At 43.9% G+C, this 13,535-nt stretch overlaps 1 protein-coding gene and 1 pseudogene across 1 annotated transcript in view; one reads left to right on the top strand and one right to left on the bottom strand.

The window, feature by feature from the left end:
* Positions 1-286: 286 nt before the first annotated feature.
* On the bottom strand, positions 287-2,322 carry LOC119378239 (zinc finger SWIM domain-containing protein 7-like; annotated as a pseudogene).
* Positions 2,323-5,717: 3,395 nt separating this feature from the next.
* Positions 5,718-13,535, top strand: part of LOC119378242 (probable ATP-dependent RNA helicase kurz) — a 30,988-nt gene continuing 23,170 nt past the window's right edge. Inside the window, exons 1-4 of the mRNA XM_037647441.2 lie at positions 5,718-6,141; positions 11,535-11,683; positions 12,478-12,664; positions 13,221-13,334. Of these exons, the coding sequence (XP_037503369.1) occupies positions 6,004-6,141; positions 11,535-11,683; positions 12,478-12,664; positions 13,221-13,334 (588 nt within the window). The 5' untranslated portion in view covers positions 5,718-6,003. The remainder of the gene's footprint in view (positions 6,142-11,534; positions 11,684-12,477; positions 12,665-13,220; positions 13,335-13,535) is intronic.

The raw sequence follows: 13,535 nt of genomic DNA, 5'->3' as shown, positions 1-13,535 counted from the left end.
GACTGCATTGAACAAAAAGTTGGCTTGGAGCGTTTTTTTTTACAGAATGAAATATATACACTTCTCATCGGTCAATGTTTGTGTCTTAAATCGTTAAACTCTTTGCACACTAAGTTCGTCATTCTGGGTGATGATAATGACACCTACGAGATTCTGCAGGTGTTGACAAATTCATCAAACAGTAAATGTCTAAGCTGCACATATGTCTGGAGTGTGCATACTTCTGTACTGGCAATGCATTTGAGCAGAGTCTGTTAATTAGACCTGCTCAGCTGATAAGAGCAAAAGCACAGCCATATGTTAATCAACTGAGGCCTTGCAACATGAACATCATTGTGTCATCCGTGCAACCGATGTCTTCGCAAGCTCCAAGTGCTTCTGCCAGTCTTGACGCAAGGACGTGCTTACACTGAAAGAAAAGAATATTACATACCTATTACTTCAAAAGTTTGGGTACATCAGTACATCATAAAGGACATTACTTTCCAAGATCACATAACACCCCAAAATATACCAAGAAAGGAAGCCAACCCTAGGAATATTTGTAATGAGATGGGGGAAGCGTTCGCAAAAACTAAATGAGTGTGAACTGTTCTTTTTTTTCTGTGTTCACTTTCTTTTTAGCTGTGCACTTTGATACACTATTCTCAGCATGGGATACTCGGGCAATTGCAGTAGTTTTTGTATCTACACACCAACAATTCTGCTTGCCCGGAAGTTCTACCAAAATGAGCCCCAGGTGCAGATAATACAGGAACCCTGATTTACAATCTAAACTAGGCACATTTGCCCAAAATCTTGTACATCTTGTGACAATCATCGAAAGGGAAATATCGCTACGATGTCATAGTGTCATGCAGCCAAACACTACATAAATAGTTTGAAAGTTTTTTAGTTCATCTTTAGCACTCGCAAGAAGCTTCTGCATAGCTTCTAATTCTCAGTTGAATACAAAAGCAAAGTTAAAGCTTTTTTTTATTATTAATAGACAGCTTCTGAATAAGCATAACTTCAGTCTAAATGGCACATGCACACAAATGTCAAGCAAGAATTAGGCCAGTAATGAAAGTGTTACCACGAAAGCTCTGCCAGCACTGGGGAAAGTAAGTACACTCCAAATCATTCCTACCATTGGTATCTCTTGTTTTCGTAGCACTGTAGAGGAATAAAAAAAGACAAAAAACACAGGCCATGTTACTGGCATGAACTGATGTGATGTTTGAAATCAGCTGTTGTAGTACATTCAAAGCTGCAGAAAGCAAAACTAAAGAAATGTAGAGTGATAGTATCTGTATGCCTATACACTCGTAATGCTTAGACTATAGCAGCACACCTTTCTTAAAGACTTTGTGGTTTAGAAGCATGCAAGCCTATGTTTAACGTACGTAACCAGAAACAGTACCCGATCAACTTTGCGCTTAGGACCCTTAAGTGTACACGTGTATATGGAACCAGCAATGTTCACATATATTAGGTTAATTGATTATAACACATTGTATATGACTGCAAAAGCCGTGCTGCAATTCAGCTTAAAAGTTATTACAGCCAGTGCTATTTCTTTACGCCATTAGTATACACAATCATAACCACTGAATCTAATCTTCTGTAAGCAATTACACAATTATATAGGTGAAACCTAACCAAGCTTACACACGATATTAAATATTAACGAGCCAGCCACAACATAATTTGCAGCTAGTGTGGTATTTTTCATTGGCGTGTTCAAAACTGAACGACTGAGAATAAGTTTACCAGTGTGTAGACGATATAGTCAGGAACAGAACACATACTACATCAGCTATAATTTCACCAACGCGTACAGCATTACCTTGGTGCAGATACGAATAGCAGGCGCAGAAATTGCTGCTCGGCAGGCAAGTGCTAGAATGCCCTCGTTTCGCCAGAGACTCGATAGACCACACGGCCTCGCGGACAGGTCAGTCGCTTGACACGGCGCCTATCAACGAGTCTCATAGCCGGCTGAAGGGGGGCTCTGAGAAGTGGTCCAGCCTACGTGGACATGCGTTGCGTCACAGTAAACCGCGCGTAAAAAAAGCTCACCTCGTGCATCGTGTCACGTAAGAACTCGCTTATGAGAAGGTAACGCACGAATGCGGTCGCACTCACTCATTCAGCGTTTTCGTGGAAACTAAAAACGTAGAGAGAAACACGAGGCTTGTAATCAGTACATGCAGTTCAAGAAATTTCTAACGGGGGAGCATTCTGAAAATTATGCGTACCCGTCCTTCTTGTCACGGAACTCCTTGGCAAGGTTTTCGAACATGAGCGCATTACATCGCTGTGAACTTGCGCGAAACTCATGTTTGTTCACCGTTACATGTGGAAGCGAAGGGAGAGCGCCAAAAAGATTCTCTCGATGTTTTTTCGGAAAGCGCGCGAATTTCAGCACAGTTTAACAATATGTAGTGCTCCAACTACAGTTATAAAATATTCAACATTATGTTTTTGCCGCAGCTTGGCAGCACCTGTTCATAATGAATTATAAACTACAACAAAGCATGTTGCATGTCAATTTACCTAATTTAGTTACAATAAAAAGCATGAAACAGATATAGTACTCTAAGTTTTAAATAAACTTCAAAAATAAAACTCGGCCATTAAATGTGCAGCGCCAAGTAGCGGTAGTTAGTAAAACTTATCCGCAGTTGAAGCATGCGTTGGAAGCACTAACAATTGTTACACTATCGCGCTTTTTCCTATTTATTTTAAAACAAATTACGAAGTTATGAAGCACCTTAAAAACATGACAGAGCCTGTAAATGGGTGAAGAGCAATTGCAGCAAATAAACAGTAATATGCGAGAGTTTTTTAATTTAAGCGATTTGTTAAAACTTTTCTGGCGGGTTCCGAGTGTCACGGTAGCAACAATGGCCCTTCAACACATCAACTTGATCCACGTGCTTTGAGTTGAGCGTTGTGTAGCGCAGTGCGATCTCCAGCGAAATGGGGCCTGATCGCGCCGCAAATACGATGCCAAAGCGAGAGGCTCGCAACGTACAGCGTCCACAGACAACGACAAACCGCCGGAGGTCAGTTCCTCGCAACTGACTTACGTTACAACGTCCCTAAAGCAGTAATCGGGAGCTCGGATATCTGTGGTGCTCGTGATGTTCTGCTAGTGTAGTCACAAATACAGCGTCCGCAATGAGCTATATTTCCAGTAGACGGCTACCAGTGATATCCGAAAGTGTTGCATGTGGCAAAACAATGTTTTTATTTGAATTAATGTGGTATGATGAGCGTGTTGTTCGGTATGTTGTGACGCAGTGCAGTTTCATGTTGTGTTGAGTGTGTGCTTTAAGTTCACCAGCTGTCACTGTTTTCCGCGAGAATCTCAGAACACGCGATGTCGTTTCTGTATTTTGCGCAGCGCTACGTGCAATGTGGCAAGTGTAACGCGCAGCGTCGCAGGAACGCGAAACTAAACTAAGTTTCGTTTTTGCAACAAGCACTGTTGGTGGAACTGATACATGGCGTGTTGTCTTGCCTGCAGGTCGAGTGCAACTAGATGTGAGAGAAGACAAGTACGACAGTAGCAATGCCTTGGTCCTGCCTTCCAAGAAAGCTGGCAAGAAGGAAGCCAACAAATCGCAAGATGTCAAGGCGGCTCCAAAGCTGTCCAAGAAGAAGAAGAAATTACTACAGAAGATTTTGGAAAAGAAGAACAAAAAGATCAACGTAAGTGTCTTAATCACCTGATCACACTTCAAAATGCCCTTTATGGCATCGTACACACATTATACTCGCACATTTCTGATAGCATTTCCATCGTACCAGGCAAAAGAAGCATACACACAAATTTTAAACTTGTGTTGACATTAGAACCTAATAAATGTAAATTGGCCACCCATGTCGATTGTCCCAAATATTGTGGCTTGTCCATCCAGGATTTTCCCATAAAATAATTATTGTACGTTAGTAGGCATTTCATGAAATTTATTTTTAATTTTCCTCAGATCGGCAGTTACCTTCAAAGGGCTGAAGCTATTGCTGATCTAAAAAGATCAATGAGAAGGGAAGTTTTACTTCCAGCACCCAAGCTAAAGAATGAATTCATTGTATTCAATGCTCTGACTCGTCTGGTTTTCCACTAAAGAGGCTTCTAGGACTGTGAAAGCATGTGCACTGTAATGCTACTGGTATTTGCACTGGTCTGTGATCTCTGAATCAGAGGAGCACTAAATTCGATCCACTACTCTATGCTTCTGTAGTGTGCTGAATAGCACTAGGTTTCTCAACTTCACAAATTTTGTCACTACACTTACAAAATCACTGCACTGTAACTAGCACAGGAAGGGCATGACACAAGCACTGTGTCGTGCCCATCCTTGTGTGTCGCGCCCTTCCTTGTGTTTTCGTGTTCTTTTTTGCACTGAACATGTTGAGTACAGTATGTAACTTTGTACTCAGAAATGCTACTTGTGTCTTTTTTTTTTAATTTTCTCATCACTTGTTGCAGAGGACTCACCTACTAGAAGAGCTTCAGAAATCACAGGCCAGCCAGAAGGAGCTTTCTATGCTGATTTCCACATCCCGCCATGCAGACCAAAGGTCTGAACGGTAAGAGCATTTCTAGAGCCCTGCTTTCTAATAAACTATGTCGAATTACTGGGTCACTATGTAAGTTAAAAAAAACAGTCATGATTTCAGTACTACAGAATTCTGCCATCAAATGTGAGTACAGTAACGATAGGAAGGGTGTAGTTTTTGTGCAGTTGCTTTTTAGTCATGTTTCCTACATGTAAATTTGGTGATTTGTCTTGAGCCATCGATGAGTATGAATGAATGAATGAAAACAACTTTTATTATGGCCAACTTTTATTATCGATGAGTAGTCACTGCTTTTATGCCTTTTGAATGAAACAAAACACACTTGGAGATTTTTCTTTCCTGTTTGTTATTTTATGCTGTTGCTGTATCATAAAACATAAATGCTGGGAAGCATTTTTCAGTACATTTGGTGCTTAATTTGCTATATGGGTGATAAGCTCCCCTTCCCTCAACCTGCTGCTTTTTAGATGAATATTCACACTGACATCACCTTTTTCTGGCTGCCTCATCTTCTTCTCTCGCTATATGTAGCCTCACTAACCCGTATCCCCAGAGGTCCATTTATAAGTTATTAGTAGCGCATACAAGATTAGGAAATGCTTGTCCTGTCCTCTTTCCTAATCTTGTATGCGCTGTTGATATTTTCTACATGGATCCTCACCAGCTTGCCCAAGTTTAAACTCCCGGAGATCTTTCTGCTTCAACTTCACCTTGTCTGTTAGGAAGTAATCGTCAGCACACATCATGTCGAATTCGCGTTCTCTACGAAATTGGCCATCCTTTCCTGCCTCCTACAAAAAGCTGGAGAGCAGAGTGGTATTTCTCTGACTTGCTCGTTTCTTGTTCTTGGTTTCAAACAGCCTTCACATCAGAAGTGCTATAGTGGGACACTGTCAAATTCTGTCATCTTGTTAAAATTCATAATAGTGACATATTAAGCTAATCAGGGCGGCTGTATCTTCGCTCTGGGCCAATCAGAGTTTACCAGTGGCAAAATTTGACAATGTCCGGAATAGCACCCCAGCTAAGATTGGTTGTGAGGGCCCGGGACACTGCCCGATCTCAGGTGTGCTGGACTAAAAGTACCTATCCTTAGGTACCTTGTATATAAAGATGTTTGTTCTCTCTCAAACAGCCTCAGCGAGCTCACGACTGCGCCTCAGCCAGATGAGAAGAAGGGGCCAACACGAATAAGCAGCGTCAAGGGAAGCAGACAAATGGCACCCAAGAGAGCCCGCATCGACAGGGATGACGTCCTAGGTTTCGATTCGGAATCGTCGGAGTCTGAAGACGGTGGGACTGATGACGACGAGCTATCGGCCGAGAGGAAGGGTCTGGTGATGGCCAGAGCTCTACAGAAGTGAAGGAAAGTTGGAGAAGATGAGGGTAGTGACAATACAAAGAGCGACGGTGTGACAGAGGGTGCAGCTAATGAGGCAGTCAAAGATGCTGAGACGGCCACTAGCGGCAGCGACACCAGCGGAAAGCCAACAGCAGCCTCAAGTGAAGCCTGTTGAGCGTTCCACGCCCTCCGTTTTTATGCCCGTTCACAGGAGTGAAGAGGTTCAAGTAAGTCATTTCCTTGCTCTATGAAGGGGTGCCGATTTCGTTTTTGGTATGTTCTATAATCACCTTGTTATGAATGCTGGTGGGAAAAAATGCAGGAAACCAGTCCACTCAAGTGGCTAATGTGGATGCTTGGGCGTGTTGGTACGACATAGCGGAAAGAAAACAGCGGGGAAAAAAATAACGAGCACCATTACAAGGAAGAACAAGCGCTGTTGTTTGTGTCTGCCTTGTTCTGGTGCTCGGTTGTTTTTTTGTGCCGTTTTCTTTCTGCCACTCAAGTGGAACGGAAGTTTGTAAGCTTAATAATTGTGTCAAAATTATTCTTGGGACAATATTCAAGGGCATTTATTTTCTCATATCACTGACTCAATCAACTTTATTGTGGAGTGCACCAAATACCGCAGGACTTTAGATGCTCCTTTCCTTTAAAAACATCGTCAGTAACCACTGGCTAATTAATTGCTGAATTTTATGCAATGACCTGCAGTATTGAGTGACATGCTTGGTGTAGCTATGGGAGTTGTTTGGTCAGTAAAAATGAAAGACTTATTCCACCTTTAAACTCGGCATTCAGTGAGCTAGTTAACCTAGCTGAAAAAAACTGGGCATGTGTTCTCTGACAGTTATATTTTTGGATAGATTTTGTGTGACTACCGCTGAACGCATTGGTGTCTCTGAGCGACAGCAATGATGGCTTAGTGCCAAGCCTGCAGTCTTAGCGCAGTGGTGGGAATGCTCTCTCTTGTGGAGGCTTGTACTACAGTTGCTAATCAAGGAGATCTTCTTGAGAAAGAAATTGGGGCAGCTATGCAGTAGTAGTGCAAAGACTAAGGAAGCGGCGGAGCTGGTGGTGTTGCCCTCCTCTTTTTCCTCCTCCTCACCCTCACTTCCCTTTCCTATCCCTTGCTATACTACACTCAAGCCTCATTATAACAAAGTCACATCTGCCACGAAAATGACTTCGTTATATCCAAAAAATCGTTATAAACGTTTATTTTTAACACTGTAGCTATGACAAGACTATTCTTCACTTTACTTCGGTATAACCGATAATTCGTTATATCCGTGTTCGTTATAACGAGGTTTGTGTGTATACTGTACAAGGCAGCTCCACTAACGTGAAACCTAGGGAGGTGCGAAGCACCAGTGTTTTCTAAAGGGACACATTAATAGCAATGAGAGGACAGCGTCCTCTCATTGCTACAGACAGCGTCCAGTGCCCATCGGAGAAACAGAGCTTTTCCTGAGCCAATGCGCCATCTTATTTGCCACTCAGAGAAGCACACGTCGCGTTGTCTTTCGCGGGCGAGCGCGCATTCTGGCAAGGTTTTCCCGAGCGAACACGCCGTCTTATTTGCCACTTGCTTTACCGTGACGGGCGACAACAAGAGACGCTGGGACGGGCTATGACGGCAGGAGACGCCGACAACCCGAGTGCATAAGGTACTTCGCACCTAAGAGGGAGGGAACCCCCTAGTGATTGTTCCAAAGCGCTTGGTGTCGTAACCTTCCCATAGATCACATCTGATTTAAGAAACAACAAAAGCGTGAGCAGTGTCAGTAAAAGCACATACATTTAAACCTCGATATGATGAACACGGATATAACGAATTATCGGTTATAATGAACTAAATGAAGAATAGTCTTGTAATATATACAGTGTTACAAATATATGTTTATAGCGAATTTTCGGATATAACGAACTTATTTTCGTGTCAGATGCGACTTTGTTATAATGAGGTTTGAGTGTATCACCTTCACTGCATGCTTGGTTGTCTAGGTTTTATCAGGTTTCAAACAGTTATGGAGAGAAAATGCTTGCCCATGATTGGTAATTTAATAAGTAAAGAAGTTATCAACACAGCTTATGAAGAAATTATGACAGTGTGGGCATTATAAAGACAAACTATGGGGTTTTTTTTATATGCCAAAGCCATGATTTGAGGTAAGCCATACTTGCAAAGTCTGCAGTAAGGCAGAGAGGTGGGCGAGTTGGAAACGATGCCAGTGATGCTACTGCTGCGCCAATTGCGCCAGACTGCGCCAAAGTGCCCTGGCTGCTACAACCTGCTACATTTCCTCAAAATTTGGCGATTCTGCGCCAAGCCTGCGCCAAAAGGGTGTACTCTGACTTTCAGAAATGAAACTAACTACATGATCGAGGTTCCCCCATTGAGAGCGACATCGCGCTGTACGCGGACGTTCTCTATGAGAGTGATGAAAATGGAGACAAAATACAGTATAACCTCGTTACAACGGATCTGTTTACAACAGACATTCGGATATTACATACCAATTTGCGGCGTTATGCCGACCTCCGTATTAGTTCCATTGATTGAGCTTCATTTACAACGGATTCTGGTACAACGGACATTCGGATATAATTGACTAAAATTTCAGGCCAGCAAGGTGGTCAGGACCCCTTTAGAGCGGACTTTTCTACCACGGTCATTAACTTCCGACTTCAAACATCGCTTAGCATACTTTCGGGACGGGAGCAGCGCACCGCGGATATCGACGTACCGATTTAAGAACGAAGGCCGCCGATCCCCGGTCTGTCAATGATCAGCTATGCCTAGCTGTAGCGACAAAAAAAACGGCCCGCAGCGTGCTTGGTGTTGCGTTTGGGACGCTGACTCGCGAAATTGCGAGCTGCTGTCACCGCTTCTCCGCGCGGTCGCTGCGCGGCGAGCTTGGCCGGGGGGTCCGCTGCCGATGCGCAAAATGCCCATCCGCGGTTCTGAGGAGCCAGCGGGCAGTGCGATTCGTTGCTTGAGACGAAGGACATTACGGCTTCTTCGCTTTCCCATGTCCGCTTGCGCGATGTTCTTGCCCGCAAAGTTCGGATTTGGCTCGTACATCGGCACCGTGAACGGAGTTAGGCCTAACCACAACATCTAGTAGAAAGCTCGGTTGCGATGTGCGTGGCCGCGGTGCCCGATGTTTCAAAGTACGTCATGCTCGATTGCGAGTACAAGGAGTTGTCCCGCGGTGGTCTTCGTCACTTCGAAGTGCTGATAAGAAGAACCTCGAACAGCGGGTCCAACGAGTCAACGCTATTAGTCGCACGTCTGCGATGTTCGCGACGAGTGCGGCGCGCTATCGTAATCTGATGATTGAGCTTCCGCTTGCAGCTGCCCAACTAAAGCGTTTCAAATTATCGTCGACCCGTAAACACAGAACGAGTGCAAACGCGTCACTAAGTAGCGCAATTTTCGACAGCCACGACCTCGCGACGCACAAGCAGCAGACGACGATCCCGAAGCGAGCATTAACACGTTTTGGCTGCTTCTGCGGTAATACCGCAGAAGCAGCCAAAACGTGTTTTTCGTACACTGAATGGAGGAGCCAGCTGAAACGGAGAACTTGAACGCGGAGAAATGCTCTTTACGACGAGCCCAAAATGGTGGCGCCCAGTTGCGCCGTTGCCGAGCTATAATTTTGAAAAACGCTTTTTTTTGTATTTCCGCAATTTTCACCAAGTCGGCAGACGCAAAACAAATTTTTTATAGCACTTCTACGTAGTTTTCATTGAAGATATTTTGGAATCAGAAATGGGCTACAGAAACTGAAAATGTGATTTTCCAAAAATCGCATTTTTTTTTGGTCCCCCGTTAAAAATAAGACCATGTTTGTGGCTCGTAATTCTCTCCGGTTATAACAGACCCATTCAGTGTTTACATGAAAGTCTGTTGTAACAGTACTTGGATTTTACATACTCCCTTTACAACAAACCAATATCCTCTTCACTATGAAGGTCTGTTGTAATGAGGTTATACTGTATCAATATGGTGTTGTCAAGCGTACGAAGGAACTGCGTTTTGTGTTTTTTTTTGTAATCAAAGCATCAACTGTAGGCAGCATGGCGTAGCAGCAGTCAAGCGACATGCAGCCATGAAACGGCACATTGATGCTACCAGTCGTCATTGAGATGCTTCAGGTGGGCTGCAGCAGCCGAAAACGATCCAGCCGACTTTGGAATTCGGCAGTCCATGGAACGTTTTGCAGTGTGACCGCGTGACAAACGCAGAAACTCTGGTTGTGCTTGGCATGACTCTCAAGGGCATCCCATACTCGTGGGCCGACACAGCAACTGCCTTGTTTCCCAAGTTATTTGGAGATTCCGAAACAGCGAAGCAGTTTAGTTGTAAGAGGTTCAAGGCATCCTACATAATGAGTGATGGCCTCGGGCCGTATTTCAAGAAACTTGTGCCTGACGAGCTGAACAAGCCGGATGTGGTTTTATCTGTTAGCATTGACGAGACCCCTCTTCCTGAAGAGGTACCAACAACTTGATGTTGTAGTTAGGCATTTCTCCAATAAAATGCAGCGAGTTGTGGATCACCTAACGTCTTTCCGGCTAAGCTCTGCGACTTAGGAAATTTTGGCTAGTGAAGTGCGGAGAGCAATGATGGACCTGCCGCAGAAAAATGTCATTTGCTTTTCTACGGATGGCCCTAATGCAATGAAAAGCTTCAGAAAAAAGATGCAGGAAGCATACCCTGACATCATAGATGTAGGAGAGTGCTGCTTGCACGAAGTGCACAACTCATTTGCCCGCGGCTTGAGTGCTGTTGGCTCGGATGTCGACGCTGCTGTGGTCGATGTTTATTACTTTCTTAAGAATTCTTCGGCTCAGAATGAATTGTTGCAGAGCACCTGCTCCAAAAGCTAGTTTTGCTGCTCCAAAACGCAATTTTGCCTGCTCCAAAAGCTGCTCCAAAGTGGCCTAAGCCAGTAGCATCACTGCGATGCATATTTGGAAAACAGCATGAACACGACAGAGACACCAGACTAGATACAATACGAGCGCTATCTAACAACTGAAGTTTACTGAAAAAAAAAACAAAAAACAAATGCATGAAAAACCATCACCATGTGTACGCATTGTGTTGGTTTTTCGTGGTTTCGTTTTTTCGTGTGTCAGTTGTTAGACAGCGCTCATACTGTGTCCTTCTTGTCTTGTGTCTTCGTCGTGTTCGCGCTGATTTTCCAAGTTTGCAAAGTCTGAATGAATTTCGACCTCTAGGAGTTTTTATTATTATCCACCAAAATCTAAGTATATGGCTGTTTTTGCATTTTGCCCACATTGAAATACGTTTGCTGTGGCTGACAATCGAACTCATACCCCCACGTTTAGCAGCTTGCGACCATAACCACAGAGCTACCTTGGTGGGTAACAGTGCAGCATTGTTCACTTCGCTTAGTGGTAGCCATCGAGGCAATTCAACAGCTGCATGTTGGTTTCGCTCGGTATCAGCGAGGTGTCACCGAAATGTAATGTGATTTACATCGTAAGTGTACATCTGCAGGCCTGTTAGTTCTGCTTTTAGTTGATTATTCAGCATCCAGATCGCTTTTCCTTTCTTTCTTTCTTGGTTATTTCCTTTCAGAAAGCTCGGCACCAGCTTCCAATTCTGGCGGAAGAACAAAGAATAATGGAAGCCATAGCGGAACACGACGTTGTTGTGATTTGTGGCCAGACTGGCTCGGGAAAGACGACACAGGTTCCCCAGTTTCTTTATGAAGCCGGATACGCCAGGTATGTCGATTTCCGGCAACTTGCCAAATTGCTTCACTGCATCTGTAGGATGCTTAGAGGTAGGAAAACGAAGGAACGGTTACCAACGGCACAGTGCTGTTCTAGACATATGGGGTAGACTGCTTTTATTCTTTTGAGGAGTCACCAAATCGAAGGGCAACCTGCTGCACTTTTATTCTTCGTTTTGATGACACTGAAATGGGTGTAGCAGTTTTGTGGATGGGGAATGATAATTTGTTAGAATTATGTCTTAGTACAGTAGACTCTTGTTAAATGGAACCTGAAGGTACCAGAAAAATATGTTAGCAGGAGTTCCATTTGCTGAGAGGTGAACAGGGGCGCAGAATTAAAGTATGAAACCAGTCACATCAAAGGCAGTGGTTACGCTTACGCAGCATTTCTGTTTAAAAGAGATCTCCATTTATCGAGAGTCTGCTGCATATAAGATGTAATCGAGCAGACTTTGCTTTGCTGTGCCTGCATTACTGCATTGTGTGTACAGTTCTTGTTGATAGTATCAGAGCCACTGAGCCAGAGGCCAGGTCACGTAAACACACGTCCATAGTGTGGCGCTTCATAGCTAAAAATTGCAGTGTCTTATGTGGTTAACACTCTCTGGAACTCTGTAGCGGTGTGTTTCACATACTAGCACCCAGTGGGGCAAGGCTTGCAGGAAAGTGCAATGGCATTAATAAAGCATTTTAGTGACCTACTCTTACCTGGCATTGTTGTAATAGAGGTGAAGGTTGCATCCTGACGACACATTTTTTCTGTTACTACTTACTTCCTTGCAGGGAAAAAATGGTGGGCATTACTGAGCCCAGACGAGTGGCTGCCGTGTCCATGTCAAAGCGAGTTGCCGAGGAGATGAGCCTTTCATCGTCGGAGGTCTCGTACCAAATCCGTTTTGAAGGAAATGTCACAGGCGACACCAAGATCAAGTTCATGACGGATGGTGTCCTTCTGAAAGAGATTCAAAACGTAAGTGTACTCGAAGTGTTTCATACCATCAAAGCTTGGCTTCTAGTTAACCATTACAGGTGTTAGGAGAAGGGGTCCAACCACTCCCCCCCTTTAAAATTTACATTTGATATGTGTGCATATATGAGCACACATGCAGAGGTCAGGCACCTCATGAAAATATTTTCTAGCTACGCCCTTGTCACAGATAATAAAATGGGAAGTGATAAATATGACAGTCTTCCTTAGGTTTATGGAGGCAGCTGACACTGAATCACTTATAAGTGTTCTAATATTGGGCCTGAGCGCTTTACGTCTATACATTTTTTTAAGTAAAAATAACTCACTGGTGCATAATATGATGTGACAGAAGGAGCTAGAGAAACTTGATACCTGTGCGTGGTACTTGTGTTACTTCAGCAAGAGCGATGTTTTCTGCGTGAGATTGAGAGACACAAAGGCAATGAGATGAAAAACACTGGACAGTGTCCGTTGTCTTGAAATTGTTCTCTGCACTTGGTGCCATCGTCTTTCGAATCTCTGTTCACTCTTTTCCTGTCTATTTCACACGTACCAGAACTTCCTCCTGACTGGCTACTCTGTGATAATAATTGACGAGGCTCACGAAAGGAGCATCTACTCCGACATCCTGATTGGCCTCCTGTCAAGAATTGTGCCACTGAGGCGGCGGGTGAGTAGCTTTGCACCAGAACCTGAGCTAATGTTGTTTGGTTTATCCGTGCAGATGCATGTCATAATAAGTAGACTCTTGTCAAATGGAACCTGAAGAGACCAAGAAAATATGTTCCATTTAACGGGAGTTCCGTTTATTGAGACGTGAGCAGGGTTACAGTGTTCAGGCACAAAACCAATCATGTTAGAGGCAGTTGTT

The sequence above is a fragment of the Rhipicephalus sanguineus genome, unplaced genomic scaffold (genome assembly GCF_013339695.2).
Source record: "Rhipicephalus sanguineus isolate Rsan-2018 unplaced genomic scaffold, BIME_Rsan_1.4 Seq748, whole genome shotgun sequence".
NCBI classification, from domain to species: Eukaryota; Metazoa; Arthropoda; class Arachnida; order Ixodida; family Ixodidae; genus Rhipicephalus; species Rhipicephalus sanguineus.
Note: the sequence above shows the minus strand (reverse complement) of the source record. Positions and strands in the feature narration are given on the sequence as shown.